General features: G+C 42.9%; 1 protein-coding gene across 11 annotated transcripts in view; it reads right to left on the bottom strand.

Moving 5' to 3' along the window:
- Positions 1 to 19,925, bottom strand: part of LOC137321736 (pumilio homolog 2) — a 114,975-nt gene extending 95,050 nt beyond the window's left edge. For 6 of the 11 annotated variants that reach the window (XM_067984324.1, XM_067984327.1, XM_067984326.1 and 3 more), the window contains exons 1-2: positions 19,757 to 19,920; positions 19,019 to 19,377 (exon numbers count right to left, since the gene is read on the bottom strand). In XM_067984324.1, the coding sequence (XP_067840425.1) occupies positions 19,019 to 19,366 (348 nt within the window). In that variant the 5' untranslated portion in view covers positions 19,367 to 19,377; positions 19,757 to 19,920. Of the gene's footprint in view, positions 1 to 19,018; positions 19,378 to 19,709 lie in introns of all 11 variants that reach the window. The other 5 variants (XM_067984328.1, XM_067984331.1, XM_067984336.1 and 2 more) reach the window with 3 other exon arrangements.
- Positions 19,926 to 24,554: the final 4,629 nt, after the last annotated feature.

Here is a 24,554-nt window from a genome sequence, read left to right as displayed (position 1 = left end):
AAATCATTGCATGCGCCTAAAACAGTGTCGCCATAGCCACACCTGTGGCTAGTCAGCAATTTCTATTGAACGGCACTGCTTTAGAGGCACCAGCAACAACTGACAGGGATGTCTCAGTGCCTATAGAAGCTTCAGCGATACATTGTTTACAGTAATACCATCAAGTTCAAAGCCAAAATCAGTAGTGGTGGCGTAAAGCAAGGCAGCATTAAAGTCACAAATAGCAACTATTTCACTGGAGCTATTTGCACCATATCAATGGTTTGCTTATGTCGCTCGAGTTCCGTTTAAACATGTGAAACTCTAAATTTTGAAGTGCCAGTGAGCAAAGCCTGTGTAATCAAATGTACAGCATGCAGCTAGTGTTATATTCAACCTGTTCTGCTAACCAGCGCTTCAAAATACTTTAGGTGCAAGAATCCTTACATTTCTGCTCAGAGAGTTTCTTGTGACTTGACTATTAATGGCAGCTTTACCATTTCTTTTGTTTGGATTTTGAAAGACTGGAGTCTATGCACAGGCATTTGTGTTGCTAAAACTGGCTTCCTTATCCTTACAGCAGAATTATAGACTTCCAAAAATTAAGGATGGGGGGGTGGAACTAAGATTCTGCTGTCAGGATGAGGGAGCTAGTTTTATCTGCATCAAATATAAACCCGCCATAAGGCTTCACAAGTTTTTCAACCTGAGCTGAGTGAGGTAGGTGAAGGCATCCAGCTGGATTACTTTAAACTGCTTCTCTGTTCAATTGCTCCATTCACCATCTCACTGATATTGACTCCAGAAGTCAGAGAATTGATAACAGATTAGTTAAATGCATAGTCTTATCAAATGCACACTTTTAGCTGACAGCGGCAATGTGCGTTATGGCAAATTGTGACAACATATGAAACAATATTTAGTAAAACAGCACCATTATCACAATCTTTCCTGTTTTGACAATGTTTAGCTTTTTTCAATGGTAATTCATGAAAGATACGTAGGGAAGTAATTAAAGCTACATGTTCACAGGTATGCTTTAGATAAAAGTCAGAAGCCCTGGGAATGTCAATCATGAGGTTAAATCATTTGCTGTGTCACAGGGACACTGCCACACAAAAATGACTATTACCAGACTGCTTTCCTTGCTCTTGAGGGTGGCAATCAGAATACTCCATGTTTTCTGGTCTCTGCACAGCTAACTCCCTGATATTACACCTGCCTAATCCATCACTTCAGCTTGCCACATTCTTTGACCGTCTCTGGATCTATATATTTTTTTTCCATACAGTAACAATTGCAATAACTTTTCTCAATTTCTGAACAATGTACCTACAGAATGTAATTTTTCTCCTCTTAAACAGCCTCATTTCTCTTTTCTTGTGCCTGTTCAAAAACTGTCATTAATCCTTCTTGTCTAACTAATTTTCAACATATGTCTATAGGACTATGTCTCAAACACTACTACTTCAGCATTCAAGGTGCAATTTTCACAGCCCACAATGCTGTTGGCCACACAAGTAAATCTTCAGCACTGTGCTGATCACCAGCTTGATTTTATAGTTGCATACCAACTTTATACATGATGTTATTCTTTTGCAATAGCTAAGCTACACTTAACTTCTCAGCTACTCTGAACAGAGCTAGAAACAATTTTATCTAACTAACCAAAAGGTTTAAATCATAAGCCACAGTAAGAGACAACTGAAAATCATAAGGGTACACAAATCTCTTTTTAATAATAGCATATGTGACAATTTAGAAGATAATTTCCTTTAATTGTAAAATTAACAAATTAGCCAACACACATTTAATCAGGAAGTTGACGGTCTTGAAAATTTTACATCCAAGACGAAATAAACTACACTGCTGTAAAAAAAGCGCTTGCATTTATAGAGAGCCTTATTACACCCTCAGGATATCCCAATGAGCTTCACAACCAACTATTAACTTTTGAAATGAGGTCACTGTTGCTACATGGACAAACACAGCAGTCAATTTTTACACAGCAATGTTTCAGCAACAACAAATGAAATGAATGACCAGTTACAGGGTATTGGCTGAGAGAGGACTGTTAGCCAGGAGAAACTTCTTTTATTTTAATAGAAGTTGTTCTTTGAATAGCACAGTTGGATCTTTTACATCCACTTAAAAGAGGCAGATGGAAAACTTGGTTTAGCATCTACCTTAAAAAATGGCATTTTTATATTTTTAGGTCTCTTGCCCTAATATCTCATTAAGTTTCATAGCTTGCCCAGGGTAGCAGAAAAAACATCTTTAGATTACTTCAACTACGGATTCTATCCCACGTCTCTATGGAATCCTCCTCGTCTTTGACAGCAGCATTTACACTGGACCTTATTTTAGACCTTAACTGAAACAAGTCTTATTAAATAGTAATAGTAGCAAGTAGTAGCAGTAGTGTAACTTTTTTAAAAAAAGAACGGTGGTTGCTAAGCTGAGCTCCTTGTAAAATAAACAAATAACAACGTCTTTGTTAAGCTAAATTATAATATTTTGCCCCTTTTATCTCACAAACTATTAAAGCATCCGGCTTAGCTGATACTCTTTGGGTATTACAGATTCACTTTCAAGATAATAGACAGACTCTTATCTCTTCGAAAGCCCCGGACAGACTCAATGATTTGTGATGGGCAGGTTGATAAAATACCTTAAAAATTGTGATTAGAACCAAGCAGGATATAAATGATTGTCCTTTAAATTCAAAGAGTTGACAATCAGACACATATTTGAACAAATCACACATTATATCTGAATTGAGTACCTTGCCTCTTTCCTCAAGCAACTGCCCAAGACTAACCAACTAATTGTCATAACATTGTGTTAAGTTACGCTGGGATGATTCCTGTGAGTGTAGCTGGTTTTTAAACCACATATGTATAAATGACAGAATTTAAGAAGCTAATACCAAGCTGAATCTGAAACAGAAATGTTTTATTTTTGTCAGAGGCATCTCTAACAATGCAGTATTTCCTCAGTACTACACTGAGCCTATATCATGTGCTCACATCCTGGAGTGGGCCTTGAACCCACACTTAGAGGCAGCAGTACTGTCAACTGAGCCAAGCTGACCAAATGGTTGGATGCAGATTTAATATTTGATATTAAATTCAAATTTAATAACATAAGAAATAGGAGTAGGAGTAGGCCATACAGCCCCTCGAGCCTGCTCCGCCATTCAATAAGATCATGGCTGATCTTTGATCTCAATTCCACTTTCCCGCCCGATCCCCATATCCCTTGATTCCCCGAGAGTTCAAAAATCTATCTATCTCAGTCTTGAATATCCTCAATGACAGCATCTACAGCCCTCTAGGGTTGAGAATTCCAAAGATTCACAACCCTCTGAGTGAAGAAATTCCTCATCTCAGTCTTAAATGACCAACCCCTTATCCTGAGACTATGCCCCCTAGTTCTAGATTCGCCAGCCAGGGAAACAGCCTCTCAGCATCTACCCTGTCAAGCCCCCTCAGAATCTTATATGTTTCAATTTATATGCATTGTCAAAATTTTCAAATTCTCAAAAAGATGTGGCATCTATCAAATTTAAAAACAAAAAATTGAGCTTTTGGTTGAGAGATTGCAACAAAGGTCACAGAGGTTGAGGAGGGGGGAAAAATGTGGGCAAGGTTATTCAGGACTTCAGAATGTATAATGGGGTGTTATTCTATAATGATGTGGTTCCAGAGTTTGCCAGGAGGTCCTCAGTGAACCACAATTAAACCCTTTTTGCTGACAAGAAAATACTGCAACACTGCAATTTACTACACCAACACCACAAATTTTATATTAGGTTAGTGAATTCTTTATACCTGGTTAAGAAAACGGTCCTAGTTTTATTCACATTAACCTGGATGTTAAGCAAAGGAAACACTCAAATTGTAAGAGCTAGACATTCATACACCGTACTGGATTCCTCATTCCTCTCAATTATTTCCATCAGTTACTTTTAAGTTAGCCAATGTTAACTTGAAAATATTCTAAATACTAATTTCAATGTTTGTTTAGCTATAATACTATTCTTCAACCAGACGAGATATGTACAGCATAATCAAACTGATATGTTGGCTATTTTCATGGGGCGAAATGGCAACCAAAATATTATTTCCACTTCATACCAATGTAAAACTGGATATAATTAAAAACAAGTCTTTTAAAGATGTAAATTGCTACTGGAGCTTGTCATGCCAATTCTAACCAGCTTCATTGGCTGTAAAGCATTTTGGGACATCCTGAGGTCATAAAAGGCACTATATAAATGCAAGTTCCTTCTTTCTTTCCTCAGTAGCAGTAGTGCGTTTGCCTTGCTCAAAGGGAAGTGTGGGGATAAAGGGAAAGAGAATGATAAGAGGGACAATAATGCCAGCTGATAGTTGGTGTTGACATAATACAGTCCAAAACTATATTTAAAAGAGGGGAGGGGAATACAGATGTCCATCTGTAGACTTATAAACACAAACATGAAAACTAAAATTGTCGAACTAAGTAAAGAACTTGCTTAATTCGGCACACAATTTCCAATGCAAATAGTTCCTAGTCAATGATTAGGCCCGTTTGTATTTGGGCTTTCAACTACTTGGTGAGAATAAAATCTTAGCTATTGGTCATTGAACACTGCACATGTAGGGAAAGGACCAAAATCAATTCCTGGGTAAGAAAAAGTCTATCTCCTTCCACCCAAGGAGGTGGTATGCCAGATGGCAAAAGAGAGACCTGACCTTTGAGGGGAATTGTTATGTCCCTTGCAGGAGTGATTTCAGACAGGTGAAGAATGTTGGTCAATAGAGTGCCCAGATGAGCACGTGTACTATCCACGCTTGTGACCAACAGCCTTGAGCATATGAGCTTCCGTCAAAGCAGGCCCCGTTGCTAGACAGCAGCATGATGTATTTCACAACTCAATATTACAGAATTCTCACGGTAATGAACAAAAGACAATAGAGCCTTCACCTATATCTCACTGTTCTGGACTTGGTCTCAAATAGCAGGTAACTTAATTCAGTAGTTCTCATTACAGTGCACAAAATTGTTGATTTTTTGCATGCACTTCAAAGTAATTTGTTGCATGGGAAGAACTTTGGGATGCAATAATGCACTACAACAACTTGAATTTATATAGCGCCTTTAATGCAGTAAAACATCCCAAGGCACTTCACAGGAACATAATGAGACAAAAAGTGACGCCGAGCCAAAGAAGGAGACATTAGGACAGGTCAAAGAGTTAGGTTTTTGGAGCGTCTTACAGGAGGAGAGAGAGGTGGAGAGGCAGAGTGGTATAGGGAAGTGATCCCAAAGCTTAGGGCCTTGGCAGCTGGAGGCATGGCTGTCAATAGTGGGGCGAAAGAAGTCAGAGATGCACAAAACGCCAGGACTGGAGGAACGCAGAGTTCTCGGAAGGTTGTAAGGCTGGAGGTGGCGATAGAGATAGGTAGGAGTGAGGCAATTCAGGGATTTGAACACGGGGATGAGAATTTTAAATTTGAGGCGTTGATGGTCAGTGAGCACAGGGGTGATGGGTGAACGGAATTTGATGCGAGTTAGGATACGGGCAGTGGAGTTTTAGATAAGCTCTAGTTTATGGAAGGTACATGATGGTAAGCCGGCCTGGAAAGCATTGGAATAGTCGAGTCTGAAGGCAATAAAAGCATTGATGAAGGTTTCAGTAGCAGATGGGCTGAGGCAGGGGCAGAGACGGGGCGATATCACAGAAGTGGAAGTAGGCAGCCTTGGTGATGTAGGGGATATGGGGACAGAAGCTCAGCTCTGGGTCAAATAGGATGCCGAGGTTGTGAACATCCTGACAGTGGCCAGGGAGGGGGATGGAATCAGTGGATAGGGAACAGAGTTTGTGCAGGGGACAAAGACAATGGCTTCTGTCTTCCCAATGTTTAATTGAAGGAAATTTCTGCTCATCCAGTACTGGATGTCGGACGAGCAACCTGGCGGACCACTAATGTTATTCCTATATTTAAAAAAAGATAGAATAAGTCAAGGGAACTATAGACCAGTTAGCTTAACATCGGCGATAGAAAAGATAATGGAATCTTTAAATATCTTTCTATTACATCTTTGAGTAAAGAACAAAAATATAATGAAAAATAGCCAGCACGGATTTCAGAAGGGAAAGTTATGCTTGACCAACCTTACTGAATTCTTTGAAGAATAACAAAGAGTAGACAAGGGTAATGTAGTCGATATAATATATTTGGATTTTCAAAAGTCCTTTGATAAAGTAACACATTGTAGACTCATGGCTAAGGTCAGAACATATAGAGTCAGGGAACAGGTAGCAGAATGGATATAAGTTGGCTACAAAACAGAAAACAGAGAATAGGGGTTATGGGTAGCTACTCAGACTGGCAACGGGTGGTGAGTGGTGTTCCACAGTGATTGGTGCTGGGACCACTGTTGTTCACAATTTACTTTAATGATTTGGATTTGGGAATCAGAAGTACAATTTCAAAATTTGCGGCTGACACCAAATTGGGAGGGGGGGGGGGGGTGTAGTTAATACAAAGGAAGAATCCGTCAAAATGTAAGAGGACATTAATAAACTTGCAGAATGGGCATGTAATTGGCAAATGAATTTCAATATAGACAAGTGTGAGGTGGGGCATTTTGGTAGGAAGAATAAAGAGGCCACATACTGCTTGGAAAATAAGAGTCTAAAGGAGCAAAGGGGTCTAGGGGTTCAGATACACAAATCACTAAAAATGGTGACGCAGATTAATGAGGCCATAAAAAAAGGCAAATTAAGCACTAGGGTTCATTTCTAGAGGGAGAGAATTGAAAAGCAAAGAAGTTAAACTTGTACAGAACCTTGGTTAGATCACACTTGGAGTATTGTGCACAGTGCTGGTCTCCATATTATAAAAAGGGTACAGAGGCATTGGAGTGGGTGCAAAAAAGATTCACAGGGATGATACCAGAACTGAGAGGATATCCTCAACAGGAAAGGCTGAACAGGCTGGGACTCTTTTCTCTAGAAAAAAGGCTGAGGGGTGATCTGATAGAGTAGACCTAGAGGAAATGTTTCCACTTATGGGGGACTCCCAAATTAGAAGCCATAAATATAAAACAGTCGCTAATAAATCCAATAGGGAACTCTGGAGAAACTTTTTTTACCCAAAGAGTGGTAAGAATGGGGAACGCGTGACCACAAGTAGTTGAGGCAAATAGCACTGATGCATTTAAGAGGAAGCTAGATAGGAACACAGGAACAGGAGTAGGCCATATAGCCCCTCGAGCCTGTTCTGCCATTCAATGAGATCATGGATGATCTGTAACCTAACTCCATATACCCATCTTAGCCCCATATCCTTTGAGATTTCTGTTAACCAAAGGTATATCACTCAAATTTAAAATTAACAATTGAGCTATCAACTGTCGTTTGAGGAAGAGCGTTCCAAACTTCTACCTCCCTTTGCGTGTAGAAGTGTTTCCTGATTTCATTTCTGAAAGTCCTAGCTCTAATTTTAGGCTATGTCCCCTAGTCCTGGGCTCCCCAACCAGTAGAAATAGTTTCTCTCTGTCTACCCTATCAGTTCCCCTTAATATCTTGAAAACTTTGATCAAATCACCCCTTAATCTTCTAAATTCCAGGGAACACAACCCTAGATTGTGTAATCTCTCCTCGTAATTTAACCCTTGGAGTCCAAGTATCATTCTAGTAAATCTACACTGCACTCCCTCCAAGGCCAATATATCCTTCCGAAGGTGCAGTGCCCAGAACTGAACACAGTACTCCATGTGTGGTCTAAACAGGGCTTTGTATAGCGATAGCATAACTTCTACCCCCTTGTATTCTAGTCGTCTAAATATAAAGGCCAGCATTCCACTAACCTTTTTGATTATTTTCTGTACCTGTCCATGACATTTTAATGATCTAAGGACATGGACCCCTAAGTCTCTTTAGATCTCCACTGTTTCGAGCTTTTCACCATTTAGAAAGTACGCTGATCCATCCTTTTTAGGTCCAAAGTGAACGACCTCACACTTGCCTACACTGAAATCCATTTGCCACAGTTTTGCCCATTCACTTAATCGATTAATATTTCTCTGTAATGTTATGCTTCTATCTACACTGCTTACAATACAATCACACGAGAGAGAAAGGAACAGAAGGGTATCCTGATAGGGTTAGATGAAGTAGGGAGGGAGGAGGCTCACGTGGAGCATAAACCACTGCATAGGCCAGCTGGCCGAATAGCCTGTTGCTGTGCTGTAGTTTCGATGTAACACACAGAGGCGGTGGAGGGGTCAAGAGAGGTGGTGGTAAGGTAGAGCCGAGTGTCGTCAGAGTATATGTAGAACCTGACATCATGTTTTCTGGCTATGACTGGATATATATGGATGGAATCAGGCGAGGGCAGTCCCACTTAGCTGGACAATGGAGGAGAGGCATTGGAGGAGGTTGACGTGGTCAACCACATCAAAGGCTGCAGGTTGTGAAGGACGAGGAGGGATAGTGCACCAGTCACACAGGATGTCATTGTGACTTTGATTAGGGCCGTTATTTGGTGCTGTGGCAGGGGTGGATAACTGATTGGAGAGGTTCAAACATGTAGTTGCAGGAAAGATGGGTATGGACTTGGGAGGCAACAACATATTCAAGGACTTTGGAGAGAAAAGGGGGTAAATTAATACATTTTAAAAATGTAAAAAATTACCATGAAGCAGAAACCACTTCTGACCGATGCAAATTGCACAATATAACTAGCGTATTAAATAAAACATGCTGCAATCAGTAATATTCAGTCCCTATAAAGATTTCTCAGTGCCAGTTTGAATGCTTATAACTTACAAAAATAATCAACTGAAGCACTCCAAACAAATGCAAATTTCCTTACACTGGTGAAAAGTATAAACTACTGCTTTTCTAATAAATCATTAAAAAGGTACAATAAAAAGATTTTCCATTACTGCCTTTCATAGGGACATAATGCTCTTCACCATTGTTGTTAAAACATTAGTCAGCCTATTGTTCTCCCAAGAAATTGCACAGTCTTAAAATAATTTCTGAGGCTATATATTAAAAATAATTTCTTAGAAACAATTTCTCAGAGTTGTGGAGTTGGGGACAAGTAGCAGAATGGATAGCAAGTTGGCTACAGAAGAGAAAACAGAGGCGGTGTTAAGGATAACTACTCAGACTGGCAAAAGGTGGGAAGTGGTGCTCTACAAGGATCAGAGCCGCGACCACTGTTGTTCAAAATTTACATCAATGATTTGGACTCAGGAATTGGAAGTACAATTTCAAAACACCACCAAATTGGGGGGTATAGTAAATAGAGGACTGCGACAAAATACAGGAAGACATTAATAACCTTGCAGAATGGGCGTATAATTGGCAAATGAATTTCAATATAGATAAGTCTTCAACGTTGATGGCAGGTGCAGCTGCTTCATAAGCGCATGGGACCTCATCGATGTTGTGCAGGACACAACACACTAATATTATTCTACACACCATTGCCGACGCATACTGAAGGGCTCCCCCAGATCGATCCAGGCATCTGAAGCGCATCTTCAGCATTCCTCTGCCTTGTTAAATGACAGACCTGGTGATGTTGTACCGCTGCTGTGCCTCGCTGACGGGGTTTCCCAGAAGTGTCTATTTTGTGTGTGGAAGAGGGCCGGGATGTTGGATTCGCGCAGAATAAAGGAATAAAGGAATCATGGCAGCTGCCACAGAATTTGGCACACACCTGCAGAAACTTCTTCTGATGATCGCAAACCAGCTGCGCATTGATGGAGTGATATCCCTTTCCGTTGATGAACAGTCTTGGCTCATGTGCAGGTGCTCGGATTACTACGTGTATGCAATCAATTGCGCCCTGTACTTGTGGAAAGCCAGCCAGAGAGTGGAAACTCACTGCCCTCTCAGTCTGGCTGATGTCGTCAATGGGGAAGTTGACGCAGTCGGATGCCCTGGCAAACAAGCCATCCATGACCTGACTTATGCGCAGACAACTGAGAGATCCTGATTATGTCACTGGTGGAGTCCTGGAAGGATCCGGAGGCGAAGAAATTGAGGGCAGTGGTGACTAACTGCGACGGGCAATGCGTGCCCACCAGTCCAAGATGCACATGTCTGTGACCACCTGGTGACTCAATCTGAGCTTTCGCAGACACTGCTTCTCAGAGAGGTCCAGGGAGTTCAGCCTCTGTCCATAGACCCTCTCACGTGAGTAGTGCCTCCTGCGACCTCGGCCCTTCCATTGGTCCCCTCTCGGCTCTTCTGCAGGTCCTTGCAGCACACCTGTCTTTTTTTAAAAATTCATTCATGGGACGTGGGCGTCGCAGGCAAAGCTAACATCTATCCCTAATTGCCCGAGAAGGTGGTGGCGAGCCGCCTTCTTAAACCGTTGCAGTCCGTTGTGGAGCTGCAACTCCCAGAACTGCACGCCATGCCTGCCGCGGATGGTGATGTGCCTCCTCCTCAAAGAACTTGCTTGAGTTCTTTGAGGATATAACGTACAGAGTGGATAAAGGGGAACCAGTGGATGTAGTGTATTTAGACTTCCAGAAGGCATTCGACAAGGTGCTGCATAAAAGATTATTGCTAAAGATAAAGAATCACTGGATTGGGGGTGATATTCTGGCATGGGTGGAGGATTGGTTATCTAACAGGAAGCAGAGAGTTGGGATAAATGGTACATTCTCGGACTGGCAACCAGTAGCCAGTGGTGTTCCGCAGGGGTCGGTGCTGGGTCCCCAACTCTTTACAATCTATATTAACGATTTGGAGGAGGGGACCGAGTGTAACATAGCAAAGTTTGCAGATGATACAAAGATGGGAGGGAAAGTAGAGAGTGAGGAGGACATAAAAAACCTACAAGGGGATATAGACAGGCTGGGTGAGTGGGCTGAGATTTGGCAGATGCAATACAATGTTGGAAAATGTGAGGTTATGCACTTTGGCAGGAAAAATCGGAGAGCAAGTTATTATCTCAATGGCGAGAAACTGGAAAGTACTGCAGTACAAAGGGATCTGGGGGTCCTGGTGCAAGAAAATCAAAAGGTTAGTATGCAGGTGCAGCAGGTGATCAAGAAGGCCAATGGAATGTTGGCTTTTATTGCTAGGGGGATAGAATATAAAAACAGGGAGGTATTGCTGCAGTTATATAAGGTATTGGTGAGACCGCACCTGGAATACTGCATACAGTTTTGGTGTCCATACTTAAGAAAAGACATACTTGCTCTCGAGGCAGTACAAAGAAGGTTCACTCGGTTAATCCCGGGGATGAGGGGGCGGACATATGAGGAGAGGTTGAGTAGATTGGGACTCTACTCATTGGAGTTCAGAAGAATGAGAGGCGATCTTATTGAAACATATAAGATTGTGAAGGGGCTTGTTCGGGTGGATGCGGTAAGGATGTTCCCAAGGATGGGTGAAACTAGAACGAGGGGGCATAATCTTAGAATAAGGGGCTGCTCTTTCAAAACTGAGATGAGGAGAAACTTCTTCACTCAGAGGGTGGTAGGTCTGTGGAATTTGCTGCCCCAGGAAGCTGTGGAAGCTACATCATTAAATAAATTTAAAACAGAAATAGACAGTTTCCTAGAAGTAAAGGGAATTAGGGGTTACGGGGAGCGGGCAGGAAATTGGACATGATTTTAGATTTGAGGTTAGGACCAGATCAGCCATGATCTTATTGAATGGCGGAGCAGGCTCGAGGGGCCGATTGGCCTACTCCTGCTCCTATTTCTTATGTTCTTATGTACTGTTGAATAAATCCATTGCCCACCATCCCCACAACCTCATGGTGTCAGTTTGAGGGGGTCCAAAATTTAGGTAAATATGTGTGAACACAAGAATTCTGAGTGTGAAGAAATCTCAGTCGAAATACAAAGAACTCCCAGCCAAAGTTTTGTCTGACAGAACTGATTGCCAGGCTGCAAAAACTCACCTTTAATTCACGTGTCAATCACTGGTATAAAGATCCAAGTGGCTGCTGGTTGCAACTCGCCTCCGTTTCAATGGTGTCTTTCAGAGGCCATGGGAGACAGGTCACGGTAGAGTTAAAATAGTTTGTCTGCCTCAATACACTAAAACTTAATGCCCTTAACAGAAGGGGGGCGGGGGGGGGCAGCGAGAGGAAGGAAGGGGAGGGGCGGCAAGAATTGAGGTTTCACTATAATATTTCATGATAACTGTGTTTGTAATTGCTTAAGTTTATTAATCATTCAAATATCAAAAATACAGAATACCACGGAAATATTCGCAATCACTTCTGGGGAAAACGCAAAAGAATACCCTGCAACGTTCACATCCAACCTTGAAGTGAAGCAAAAGCTGTTATCTGAGATACCAAATGATTGCTTTAAAGCACTCAGATTTTACTGAAACTGCTTTTACGTTACCTAAGATCTGCACTGGTGCGGCTGTTTCCCAATGTGCACTTCTCTCTCAGCTTGTTGCAAGCTGGACTGCTGGGACCCACTAAGACCAAATGACTTCTGGATCTCGCATAATACAAGAGCAATTCAGGAACGAAATTCAAGTGCTTTAGAAATATTGAGGTCACCAGTTTTAGATTGCACCAGTTTTACTGTAACACCAGGATTTTAAGACAGGAAATAGAAAGAAAAAAAATTGTAGCTTTTATTCCCTACTCAGACTTCAGTGAAACATAATGGTGGACAGATGGAAATTTTGATAGAATATAAATAACAATTGTATTTATATATTGCCTTTACATCCCATAGTGCTTCACAGGTGTGTAATCAAACAAAAACACCGAGGCAAAGGAGGACATATTAGGACAGATGGCTAAAAGCTAAAGGAGGAGAGGTGGAGTGGTGTATGGAGGGAATTCCAGAACCTACACAGTTGAAGGTACTGCCGCTAATGGTGGGCGAAGGAAGTGGGGGATGCACAAGAGGCCAGAATTGGAGGAATACAGAGTTCTCGGAGGGTTGTACGGCTGATGGATGTTACAGGCCATGCACGATTTAAACACAAGGATGAGAATTTTAAAATTGAGGCGTTGGTGGACCAGGAGCCAATGTAGTTCAGCGATTACGAAACATCAATAAAGTCATAGATATTGCCCTTCCAAACTCTGGTTGTATCTGGAGATCATTTTGAGCCCCATCACACTAGGGGATGAAGTCCTGGTGGGGGTAAAAGCAATTTGAATTGATAAATTATCACACAATTTGAGTATATTGGCTTAAATGTTATTTTTCCTAACACTAGTTTATGAAGAACAGGGATTGGAAACAAGATCATAAGTCATCTTAAGCGAAGATACATGACACAAATGTTTGACCAAGTGAGAATGCCAGTGCATACCCACTCTTGCCAACCTTAATAAGTGCTTTAGACTGCATGTACAATTTGCCGATACTGCAAACTGTTATGCAAGGCTGCAGACAAATCAAGTCATTTATATTTAAAAATTGATCTGGTTAACTCTCAGTTGGTATAAGGCAACAGCAAAGGACATACATATTTATTGCACAGTAAGTATATTTGTCTGTCTTTTATAAAGGTATTTTGGACATGATGGCTGAAGATGGTTGCAAACGCTTCAGCCTTGTCTTTTGCACTCACATGCTGGGCTCCACCATCATTGAGGATGGGGATGTTTGCAGAGCCTCCTCCTCCCGTTAGTTGTTTAATTGTCCACCACCATTCACGACTGGATGTGGCAGGACTGCAGAGCTTTGATCTGATCCGTTGGTTGTGGAATCGCTTAGCTCTGTCTATAGCATGTTGCTTCCGCTGTTTAGCATGCATGTAGTCCTGAGTTGTAGCTTCACCAGGTTGGCAACTCATTTTTAGGTACGCCTGCTGCTGCTCCTGGCATGCTCTTCCACATTCCTCATTGAACCAGGGTTGATTCCCTGGCTTGTTGGTAATGGTAGAGTGAGGAATATGCCGGGCCATGAGGTTACAGATTGTGATCGCTTACAATTCTGCTGCTGCTGATGCCCCACAGCGCCTCACGGATGCCCAGTTTTGAGCTGCCAGATCTGTTCTGAATCTATCCCATTTAGTACGGTAGTAGTGCCACAAAACACGTTGGATGGTGTCCTCAGTGCGAAGACGGGACTTCATCTCCACGAGGACTGTGCGGTGGTCACTCCTACCAATACTGTCATGGTAAGATGCATTTGCGACAGGTAGGTTGGTGAGGACAAGGTCAAGTTGCTTTTTCCCTCGTGTTGGTTCGCTCACCACGTGCCGCAGGCCCAGTCTGGCAGCTATGTCCTTCAGGACTCAGCCAGCTCGGTCAGTAGTGGTGCTACCAAGCCACTCTTGGTGATGGACATTGAAGTCCCCCACCCAGAGTACATTATGTGTTCTTGCTACCCTCAGTGCTTCCTCCAAGTGGTGTTCAACATGGAGGAGGACTGATTCATCAGCTGAGGGAGGTCAGTAGGTGGTAATCAGCAGGAGGTTTCCTTGCCCATGTTTGACCTGATGCCATGAGGTTTCATGGGGTCCAGAGTCAATGTTGAGGACTCCCAGGGCCACTCCCTCCTGACTGTATATCACTGTACCGCCATCTCTGGTCGGTCTGTCCTGCCGGTGGGACAGGACATACCCAGGGATGGTAATAGAAGAGTCTGGGACGTTGGCCGAAAGGTATGATTCTGTGAGTATGGCTATGTCAGGCTGTTGCTTGACTAGTCTGTGGGACAGCTCTCCCAATTTTGGCACAAGTCCCCAGATGTTAGTGAGGAGGACTTTGCACTTATCTCATTCCTGTTTGTCAGACTTTGCTGTGTACAAATTGGCTGCTGCATTTGCCTACAACAGTGACTGCACTTCAAAATGTTTCAAAGGCCGTAAAGAACTTTGGAATGTTCCGAGAACATGAAAGGTAGTATATAAATGCAAGTTATTTCTTTCTAAATCCGACTTCCTTATCCTCGTGACAGAACCACTGACTTGTGGAAAACTGGGTCTGTGATTCCGCTGCTGGGTAAATGAATCCAGATTTAACAGCAAATACATCAGAGCCACCTTATGGAAACCAGCTTCCCAGAATCCAACTTAAACAAGCACCTTTAAAATCAGCTATAAAGTTCATGCAGTTGAGGAGCAGTCAACAAGGCTAATCAGAGAACTCTGCCCCTCATTCATACGCAATCTATGCTTTTCAATAGCAGTGCAGTTAAAGCTTGAAAGTAAACCTGGATCCACTAAGGCCACTAGCCAAGAAGACCTCGCAAAAATGGGTCTGCTAGCTGCCAGCCATAGCAAATCCCGGCATTTACTATCAAGCTGCAGCTGGATGCACAAGATTCATGCTGGGAGTTGGCGGCACTAGCATGATTCTAAGCACAATATAGAAGCAACTCTATTCAGCAGTTTGAGAACCAACGTCTTTTTTGTATTTCATGTTTCATTATACCACTCAGCTTTGTCACATCATCTCAAGCCTCAACTTTAAACTTATCACTGTACTAACAGCAGGAATTAATGTACAGTGGAATTGGCAATACCCAAACCCATATATACTGAAGCAATATTTGAGAGGTTAAGAATGGAAAGCAGATTTTGCTCAAACCAGTTTCCAAACTGCTACTAAATAAGAACAAAAAAATTAAATGACAGTCCGCTCCACCGAAGTATAAATATGGATTTATAATCTGGTTTTAAGTTCTTCACTACAAATGAAGAAACAGTAAATATACAGTGGTTTCCTCAACACAACACTATTTTCCCTTGGTGCCCAAGAAAATAGTACTTTATCAAGAGGCCAATAGATTTACAAACAATTACAGAGAAATCTGGTATACTATGAAAACCTCCTCTTGTGCGAATAGAACCTAAATTACACATACCTTACAAGAAAGATGAACAATTTTATTAATTTTACATTGATAACTGTATCAATTTGTAATGGCTTAAGACTAAATTCATGCTGAACATTTCAAGAGTCCATACTTGAGAGATGATAAATATGAAGGTTTCAAAGCAGGAAAAGAGGGGCTGCAGATATCAATTAGGTTCTGCCTATTCATAATCAATGAACAGAAAATCTAGCCAAACATGTCAGTCCAATCAGAACATGGTTCACATCAGTCCAAATACAGAAACATAAAGTTGCTTTACATTGACCAAGTTAAAGCTATGTTCCAAGATAATCTTTCCTTTCATTAAATAAATATCAACAGTAGTTAAAATTACAAAACCCCTATAATTCAAATCTCTTCTGTTTAAAATGTTAGACAAAAGACAAAAATGAAAGTTGTCTGCTTACATTGGAAAATTAGCTGCCAGATTACTGGACATCTGGGGTGGCCAAACTTTGTCTTCTTGAACCACTTGGGTACATAGGTTTATGCCACTTTTACACTGACGTTTTAGTTCGGATTCTGGGAGCTCCCCTGTTTACACTGCTAGATTCAATTCTCTTATCCAAGTGACATACTCATTGAACAACAAAAAACTAAGTCTACAAATGTCATAAAATATTTATTATAAATATCAGGAGCAGGCTCACGGATGCCAACAACAACTTGCATTTACATAGCACATTTAACGTTGTAAAACATTCCAAAGCGCTTCACAGGAGCGTTATCAAACAAAATTTGACACCGAGCCACATAAGGAGGGAGATATTAAGACAGGTGACCAAAAGCTTGGTCAAAAAGGTAGGTTTTAAGGAGTGTCTTAAAAGGAGGTACAGAGGCAGAGAGGTTTAGGGAGGGAATTCCAGAGCTTCGGGCCAGGCAGCTGAAGGCACGGCCGCCAATGGTGGAGCGATTAAAATCGGGGATGCGCAAGAGGCCAGAATTGGAGGAGCACAGAATCTCGAAGAGTTGTAGGGCTGGAGGAGGTCACAGAGATTTTGGGGGGGGGGGGGGGGGGGGGAAGCACGGAGGGATTTGAAAACAAGGGTGAGAATTTTAAAATAGAGGCGTTGCCAGTCCGGGAGCCAACGTAGGTCAGCAAGCACAGGGGTGATGGGTGAACTGGACTTGATGCGAGTTGATATGGGCAGCAGAGTTTTGGATGAGCTCTATTTTATGGAGGGTGGCAGATGGGAGGCCGGCCAGGAGAACAATGGAATAGTCAAGTCTAGATGCAACAAAGACACGGATGAGGATTTCAGCAGCAGATGAGCTGAGGCAGGGACGGAGACGGGTGATGTTACAGAGGTGGAAGTAGGCGGTCTTGGTGGTGGAGCGGATATGGCTCATCTCAGGGTCAAATAGGGCACCACGGTTGCGAACAATCTGATTCAGCCCCAGACAGCGGCCAGGGAACGGATTTTTTGGTGGGGGCCGAAGACAATGACTTCTGTCTTCCCAATATTTAGTTGGAGGAAATTTCTGATAATCCAGTACTGGATGTCGGACAAGCAACGTGACAAATCAGAGACAGTGGAAAGGTCGAAAGAGGTGGTGGTGAGGTAGAGCTGGGTGTCGTCAGTGTACATGTGGAACCTGACGTCGTGTTTTCGGATCATGTCACCAAAAGGCATGTAGATGAGAAATAGGAGGGGGCCAAGGATAGATCCTTGGGGGACTCCAGAGGTAACAGTGCGGGAGTGGGAAGAGAAGCCGATGCAGTGATTCTTTGGTTACCACTGGATAGGTAAGAATGGAACCTGGTGAGGGCAGTCCCACCCAGATGGGTGACGGAGGAGAGGCATTGGAGGAGGATGGTGTGGTTAATCGTGTCAACGGTCAAGAAGGAAGAGGAGGGATAGCTTACCATTTTCAGTCACATAGGATGTCATTTGTGACTTTGGTAAGTTTGAGAATCCAAAACAAAACAATGCCCTCCCCAAATTACAAGCAGCGAATTTGCTGCTCTTATTTTAGAAGATTGTAGGAGGAAGAGTTACGAGAACTTCACTGGCAACACATAGTCCACCAGCTGTCAGTTAGACACCTCTACTATACATTAATCTGCACGTGCAAAGCAAAACATACAGGAAGCGTTTTTATTTACAAATACTAAAACAACCTCAAAATATCTGAATTTCTTTCACCTCCTTCCCAAAGGCCTCAGTTTTAATACAGTAAAATATGGACAAAAGAAAATAACATTTTTTAAATTTAATATAAAAATCAACTCCACCTACAAATCAATTGAAAACTTGAAGTTTCATTAACAAAAAATATTGGTACATTGCAATGTTACAGACCTGTATTTGTATCACAATTTTTTTTAAAGTTGTTTGTGTACATACTGGCAAATGATCATAATCTCAGTCGACCTTAGCTTTTAAATTTGATGTACAAATATATCAGCTCTAAAAATATTCCAGTCGTATAATTTCTAAATATTTACAAAAGTGATAGTTTAGCAATAGGGTGTAAAAGGCCATACTGAAAAAGAACTACAGAGGTTAAAGATTTGTTTTTAAAGTTTATATGGGAAGACGTTGTAAATCAACAAATATAGATATACTATTACACTACTGCATGTTGCATAAACGCCGGCACAGACTAGTTGGGCCGAATGGCCTATTTCTGCGCTGTAGTCTCGAAGTACATGTAAAACTCAATACTAAAAGTACAGTACAGTCTGGCAGGCAGAAAATGGAGTCCTCATCTGGAGAAATGCATTTCGTAAATAAGATACTGATTTAAATACACCATTTTGCTTAGAATCAAAAGCAGGAAGTAGTTATACTGTGGAGACACAGTAGTTTCAAGTTTTGTAATACAATAATGGGAAGAAACAATATTAATTTAAAGATTAGCGAGACGTCTAATAGGATGAGATACTGAAAACTTGCATCTAGCCTGCATACATATTAATAGTGAAAAGCTACGCTTTTCTCAATCTTTGTCGAGAGATTCAGACAATAACTTACAATTCAGCCTACCTACATAGAAATTGTAAACCAACTCAAAAGTTGGTTTTTGCAAGATCATATTCAAAACGTAAAGTTGGGAACATGCAAACGGAACAAGAATATTGCAGATGATTACATTTAAAAATTGAGGAAGCGGGGACTTTGCAGCTGGTGCATTTCATCCCCATCCAGCAGAAATTCATATTATTTTGCACCAACAATAATAACCTGGAAGAACCCACCTGGTGCTCAATATGGACGCCGTCACCCGTAGGCCACCGGTGTTTGCTCGAGTAGCCGCCCAGCTGCTCTCCCGGCTGCCTCTGGAAGAAATAACCCACGGTGGCGTCGTCTTGAGAGCGGCCGCTGAGAGGCGGCTGTACTCCGGGGTTGTTGGACGCGACTGCCGGGGTTACGCCGGGCCCCATCGCTCCGGCGCTCAGCACCATAGCGCCGCCGCCGCCGCCGTTGTTGCCGCCGCCATCCGGAGGAGCTGCGCCGCCTCCACCGCCGCTTGGGTGCATCATCCGCGCCGAGTCCTGCTGCCAGGCCACTTCATTCATGCCGAGGAGGACGCATGGAATATTCATTCCACGGGAACCTGCGGCGGAATAAAACATCGCATCAGCAAGCGAAGCGAACCGGGCCGGGCCGGGCCTGGCCGTGTGCTCGCCAAACAAAGGCGGGCCGGGGGGGCCGAGGCTCGGCACCAGCACCGGCACCACCAATGGGGCGGTCACAGAAAGCCGAGGCTCGGCCCGGACTCCCCAACATGAGCCCCCGGCCCTCTCCTCCCCTCCCCTCCCGATCATACACACACAGACTTGGGCCTGCCCGGCTACCAAGGCTCCCTCCCTCTCTCTCTCTCTTTGTTTTGTTCTGTATTATTATTATTATTTTTTAACTGCGCTCATACTGCCCGATCGGTAGTACCGAGGTTGCGAGGAGTCGGCGGTGGCGGCGGCCGGGGCGATACTCACAGACAGGCACTGCGTGTGGATGGCGACGGATTGAGCGGCTGTTTTTTTTTTGTGTGTTTTTTCCCCCCCCCGACAGAGAGACACAAAAAAAAAACCCCGGACTGACTCTACAACAACAACAACATGGCGCCCAGCATCTTCACCGCGCAGAGCACGCCGGGACCCCGACCATTCACACCGTCTCCAGAGTTCCCGCGCTGCCCGGCGGGGGGGGGGGGCGCGAGTCCTGCAGCTGCACCGGCTCTCTCTCTCTCTCTGCTCACTCGGCAGATGGAAACACTCTTAATGTATCTCGTAACAAAAGTAAATACAAAAATCCATATCTTCAAATGAGTTTGTTGGTAATCTCGTTCTTTTGATCTTAATCCCACTGTTGACAGTTCCTTGATTTTGACAGCTGTGCCTCATGCGATGCGCATATTACATCTTTTTTCCACATTTTTTATATATATATATATATAATTAAAATCCGTGAGACGGGGGTCGACATCAGGATAATATAAGTCGCATTTGAGTCAGATTCCAAAAAAAGATGTGAAGCTGTTTATTTTTCAGAGGAATATATATATATATACATCAATAATAAGTTATACTTTTAAACGAAAATGAGCGAGTCTTGATGAGTCTGTAAACAATATTTAAGTACTTTGTGTTGGAATAACAGTACACACTACAGTTTTAGTTGAAGGTTATGTCGAATATTTGCATATGATTATGCACCTCAATTCGAGTTGCCTTTTATCTGTTGCAAAACAAAAAAACTGCTTCTAACATTTATTAATAAATTAATTGGGTGGAGCCGTCTTTGAGTAAACTACTGATCCACGTTCCTTTGTTATGCAGCTGAGCCTTGCTGGCTCATTCTCTGCATATTTTTGTGCTGCATACACAAAGATGAAAAGCTGACAATTGAGAAATGACAGAATGGTGTATACCACAACTTGCATTTATTTACCATCTATAATGTGAGAAATGTCCCAATGCACTTCAGAAAGAGCTGTAAGGAAAACATACGCTGAGATGGAAAGGAGAGATCAGGAAATGGATCATGAAGAGGTTTTTAAAGATATGATGTGGAGATGCCGGTGATGGACTGGGGTTGACAATTGTAAACAATTTTACAACACCAAGTTATAGTCCAGCAATTTTATTTTAAATTCACAAGCTTTCGGAGGCTACCTCCTTCCTCAGGTGAACGATGAGGAAGGAGGTAGCCTCCGAAAGCTTGTGAATTTAAAATAAAATTGCTGGACTATAACTTGGTGTTGTAAAATTGTTTACAATTTTTAAAGATAGAGAGAGGTGTAATGGTTTAATGAGGGAGTTCCAAAAAGTAGGATCAAGCCACTGAATGCTACAAACGGTGGTATGTAGGGGAGTGGCCATGCACAGAAGGCCACAGTCAGAGAATCAGCATTTGGAAAGAAATATAGAGCTGGAAAAGATTGCAAAAATGCACAGCCATAGAGAGACTTGTAGACAAGGATCTTAAATGTGTTGCATTGAGAGATCGAGAGTCAGTGTAGATCAGGAAGGACAGGGTGATAAGTGAGAAGGATTTACAGTGGCACAGGATAAATGTGATAAAGTTGATGGAGGGTGGATAGGAGTAGTCAAATCTGGAAGTGACGAAGGCATGGATAAGGGTTTCAATGATAATGGGGTGGAAGTAGAGAGTGTTGCAGAGTTGAAAATAAGTAGTCTTGAGTGATGGTTGGGATGTAGGGTTTATCAGGATGCTGATAGTACAGGATATATCAGGATCTAACAGGATGCTGATAGTACAGACGGTCTGGCTCAGCCTGAGAGAATGTCTGGGATAGGGAATGGAACCAATGGCAAGGGAGCAAAGTTTATGGCTGGGGCCGAAAATAGTATCATGTTTCTTCCCAGTTTTGAGCTGGAGGAAGTTGTGACACGTGGTCTGACAGTAAAGAGGCGGTGGAGAGAAGTTATGACGAGGTAGAGTTGGATATCATCAGGATACATATGAGTGCTGATCCTGTGCCTGTAGATGAGATCACCAAAATGATAAGAAGAGGGGAGCAAGGATACATCTCTGGAGTATCCTGGAGCTGATGGTAGGTGGAGTGAAGTAAAGCCATTGCTGGAGATTTATTAGCTATTTGGATACGTAGGAATGGACCATGCAAAGGCAGTTTTAAGGAGCTAGATGACGAAGGAGAAAAGTTGGAGGAGGATGGCAAGGTCAAAAGTATCAAACACAGTAGAAAGATATAGGATATAGTAAGATAAAGCACCACAGTCACAGAGGATGTCTTTGGTGATTTTAGCTAGGGCTGTTTCAGTGCTGTGAGAAGGCCAGAAGTTGGACTGGAGGGAATTTCAGGAGAGATGGGCACAGAGCTGGGAGGCAATGATGGGACCTCAGAGAGGAAAGTTATAGGAGATGTGACAGTAGAACAACTGGGTTGAGTGTTTTTTTAGGTGAAATGATGACTACTGATTTGAAGGGGAGAGGGCTGGAATCTGAAGAAAGGAAACCATTGATGATGTCAGCTAGCATGGGGGCCAGGAAGGGGAGTTCAGTGGTTAGTAGTTGACTGGGGAGGTGATTGAGGAAGCAGGAGATGGGTCTAATGGACAAGATGAGCTTTTTATCAGCAGGGTTGAGAGCAGCGACAAACTGCAAATTGATAAAGGCCCTTGGCCAGAGCGGGTGGGACACTGGAGGAGATAAAGGGCGGTCGGTGGGCAAGATGCAAGGGAAGGAATGATAAAAGCCGTTATATGGATGGTCTTGATTTTGGAGACAAAGAAGTTCATGAACTTCTGAAATTTTCTGTTTGAGGAAGTGGTTAGTTATATGAAAAAAGGAGCCTGGGGATGTCCTTAACCTCCAAGATGATCCTTGAATAATAGGCGGTTTTGAGGAGAGGAAAGCACGGTGACACTTGACGATCAAACCAGATCTGACGATTGTTGATTAGGCCAGCTGTGCACCAGATGCATTCAAAGTTAACTTGAGGAGACCTGGGGTGGGAGACTGTGATTGGTTTGCTGAGGACAAGGGCATTTAAGGCAGAGGCGAGGAAGCAATTAATCAGGCTAATGGTGGCAGAGGTGTTGTGACAGGTGGAGGGCAAAACATGAAGGAGTTGTGAACCTGTGGGTGAGATGATGAGGAAGCTGGGCCAGAGTTTCCATGTGTGAATGGTGAGGACGGGTTGGAGGAGGATAGGGGGTTGTGGATGGTAGTGGAGATGAAGAAGTGGTCAGAGACCTTGGGTGTAGAGAGGCCACAAGAGATGAGGAGGCCTGGGAAAGGTGCCGAAGAATATGGGGGAGAGTTTGTATGGAGGGCGAGACCGAGGGAAATCAGTAGGCTGAAGTCAGAGAAGAGGGGGCTAGGGGAGTTGAGGTGTAGATTAAAATCACTAAGGATGAGGATTTGCTCAGTACAGAGGATGAGGGAGGACATTTCCGTAAGGAAGTCAAAGCGGTAGATAATGAGAATTTTAGAAGAGAGTTGTGAGGGCTGTGAGATGTTCAAAAGAGGAGGAGATGGTCCTGTAAAAGTAAGAGGCCAAGGTGACACTTGACGATGAAAGCAGGGCTGGTGGTATGGAGTATAGCAAGTTGGGTGACTTCTGTAAGGGGGGAGGGAATGCTGGTCAAGAGTTACATTTTTGTCAATGGCAGGATGTCAATTGAATCATCACAGTGAGGTTGTGAATGGCCACAGCCTTGTTTGTGAGTGAACAAATATTCTGGAGGAATACAACTATTATATTTTAAAAATTAGAACTTATTTTGGTTATTGCAAGCTACTCCAAAGTAGAAAATCAGCTCTTAACCATTATGATACCAGAGAGGTGACCAAATTAAAGAGCCCTCATTTATTTGTAAATATTATGCCCTGGTTATGTTGATGTGTAACAGGTGTGGTTGGTTATGTTGATGTGTAACAGCAAATTACCAGCTTTCAGGAGAACAGCGTCCACGACACCACACAACCCTGCCATGGTAACCTTTGCAAGACATGCCAGATCATCGACACAGATACCACCATCACACGAGAGGACACCACCCACCAAGTGCATGGTTCATACTCCTGTGACTCGGCCAACGTTGTCTACCTCATACGTTGCAGGAAAGGATGCCCCAGAGCATGGTACATTGGCGAGACCATGCAGACGCTGCGACAATGGATGAACGGACACCGCGCAACAATCGCCAGACAGGAGGGTTCCCTCCCAGTCGGGGAACACTTCAGCAGTCAGGGACATTCAGCCACCGACCTTCGGGTAAGCGTACTCCAAGGCGGCCTTCGAGACACACAACAACGCAAAATCGTTGAGCAGAAATTGATAGCCAAGTTCCGCACCCATGAGGACGGCCTCAACCGGGATCTTGAGTTCATGTCACACTACACGTAAGCCCACCAGCGAACAAAAGCTATCTGTTTTTAATATAACGGGTCATTTGCTGGCTTTCTCTGCCTTCCGGATGTTTCTGCCTCTCTCTGTTTTTTATCTGTTTGTTTGTTTGGTTTTTTTTGCTCACTGTATATTCGGGGGCTCTGTAGGTAACACCTCTCTGTCTGAACACGGTGATTGCCTTGGCAATGGGCAGTTGCAAAGACTATCTGTAATCACCATGTATTGTTCTGTGATTTATAAATGCATAGGCTTCGAGGAGTTCCTGACATTTACCTGAGGAAGGAGGAAGCCTCCGAAAGCTTGTAAATTTCAAATAAAATCGTTGGACTATAACTTGGTGTTGTAAAATTGTTTACAGATGTGTAACAGGTGTTCTTTTACTTTCAGTACAGGCA

This window comes from Heptranchias perlo, chromosome 5 (genome assembly GCF_035084215.1).
Source record: "Heptranchias perlo isolate sHepPer1 chromosome 5, sHepPer1.hap1, whole genome shotgun sequence".
Taxonomy (NCBI): domain Eukaryota; kingdom Metazoa; phylum Chordata; class Chondrichthyes; order Hexanchiformes; family Hexanchidae; genus Heptranchias; species Heptranchias perlo.
The sequence above is the reverse complement of the archived record's forward strand: the minus strand, read 5'-3'. Positions and strand labels throughout refer to the sequence as shown.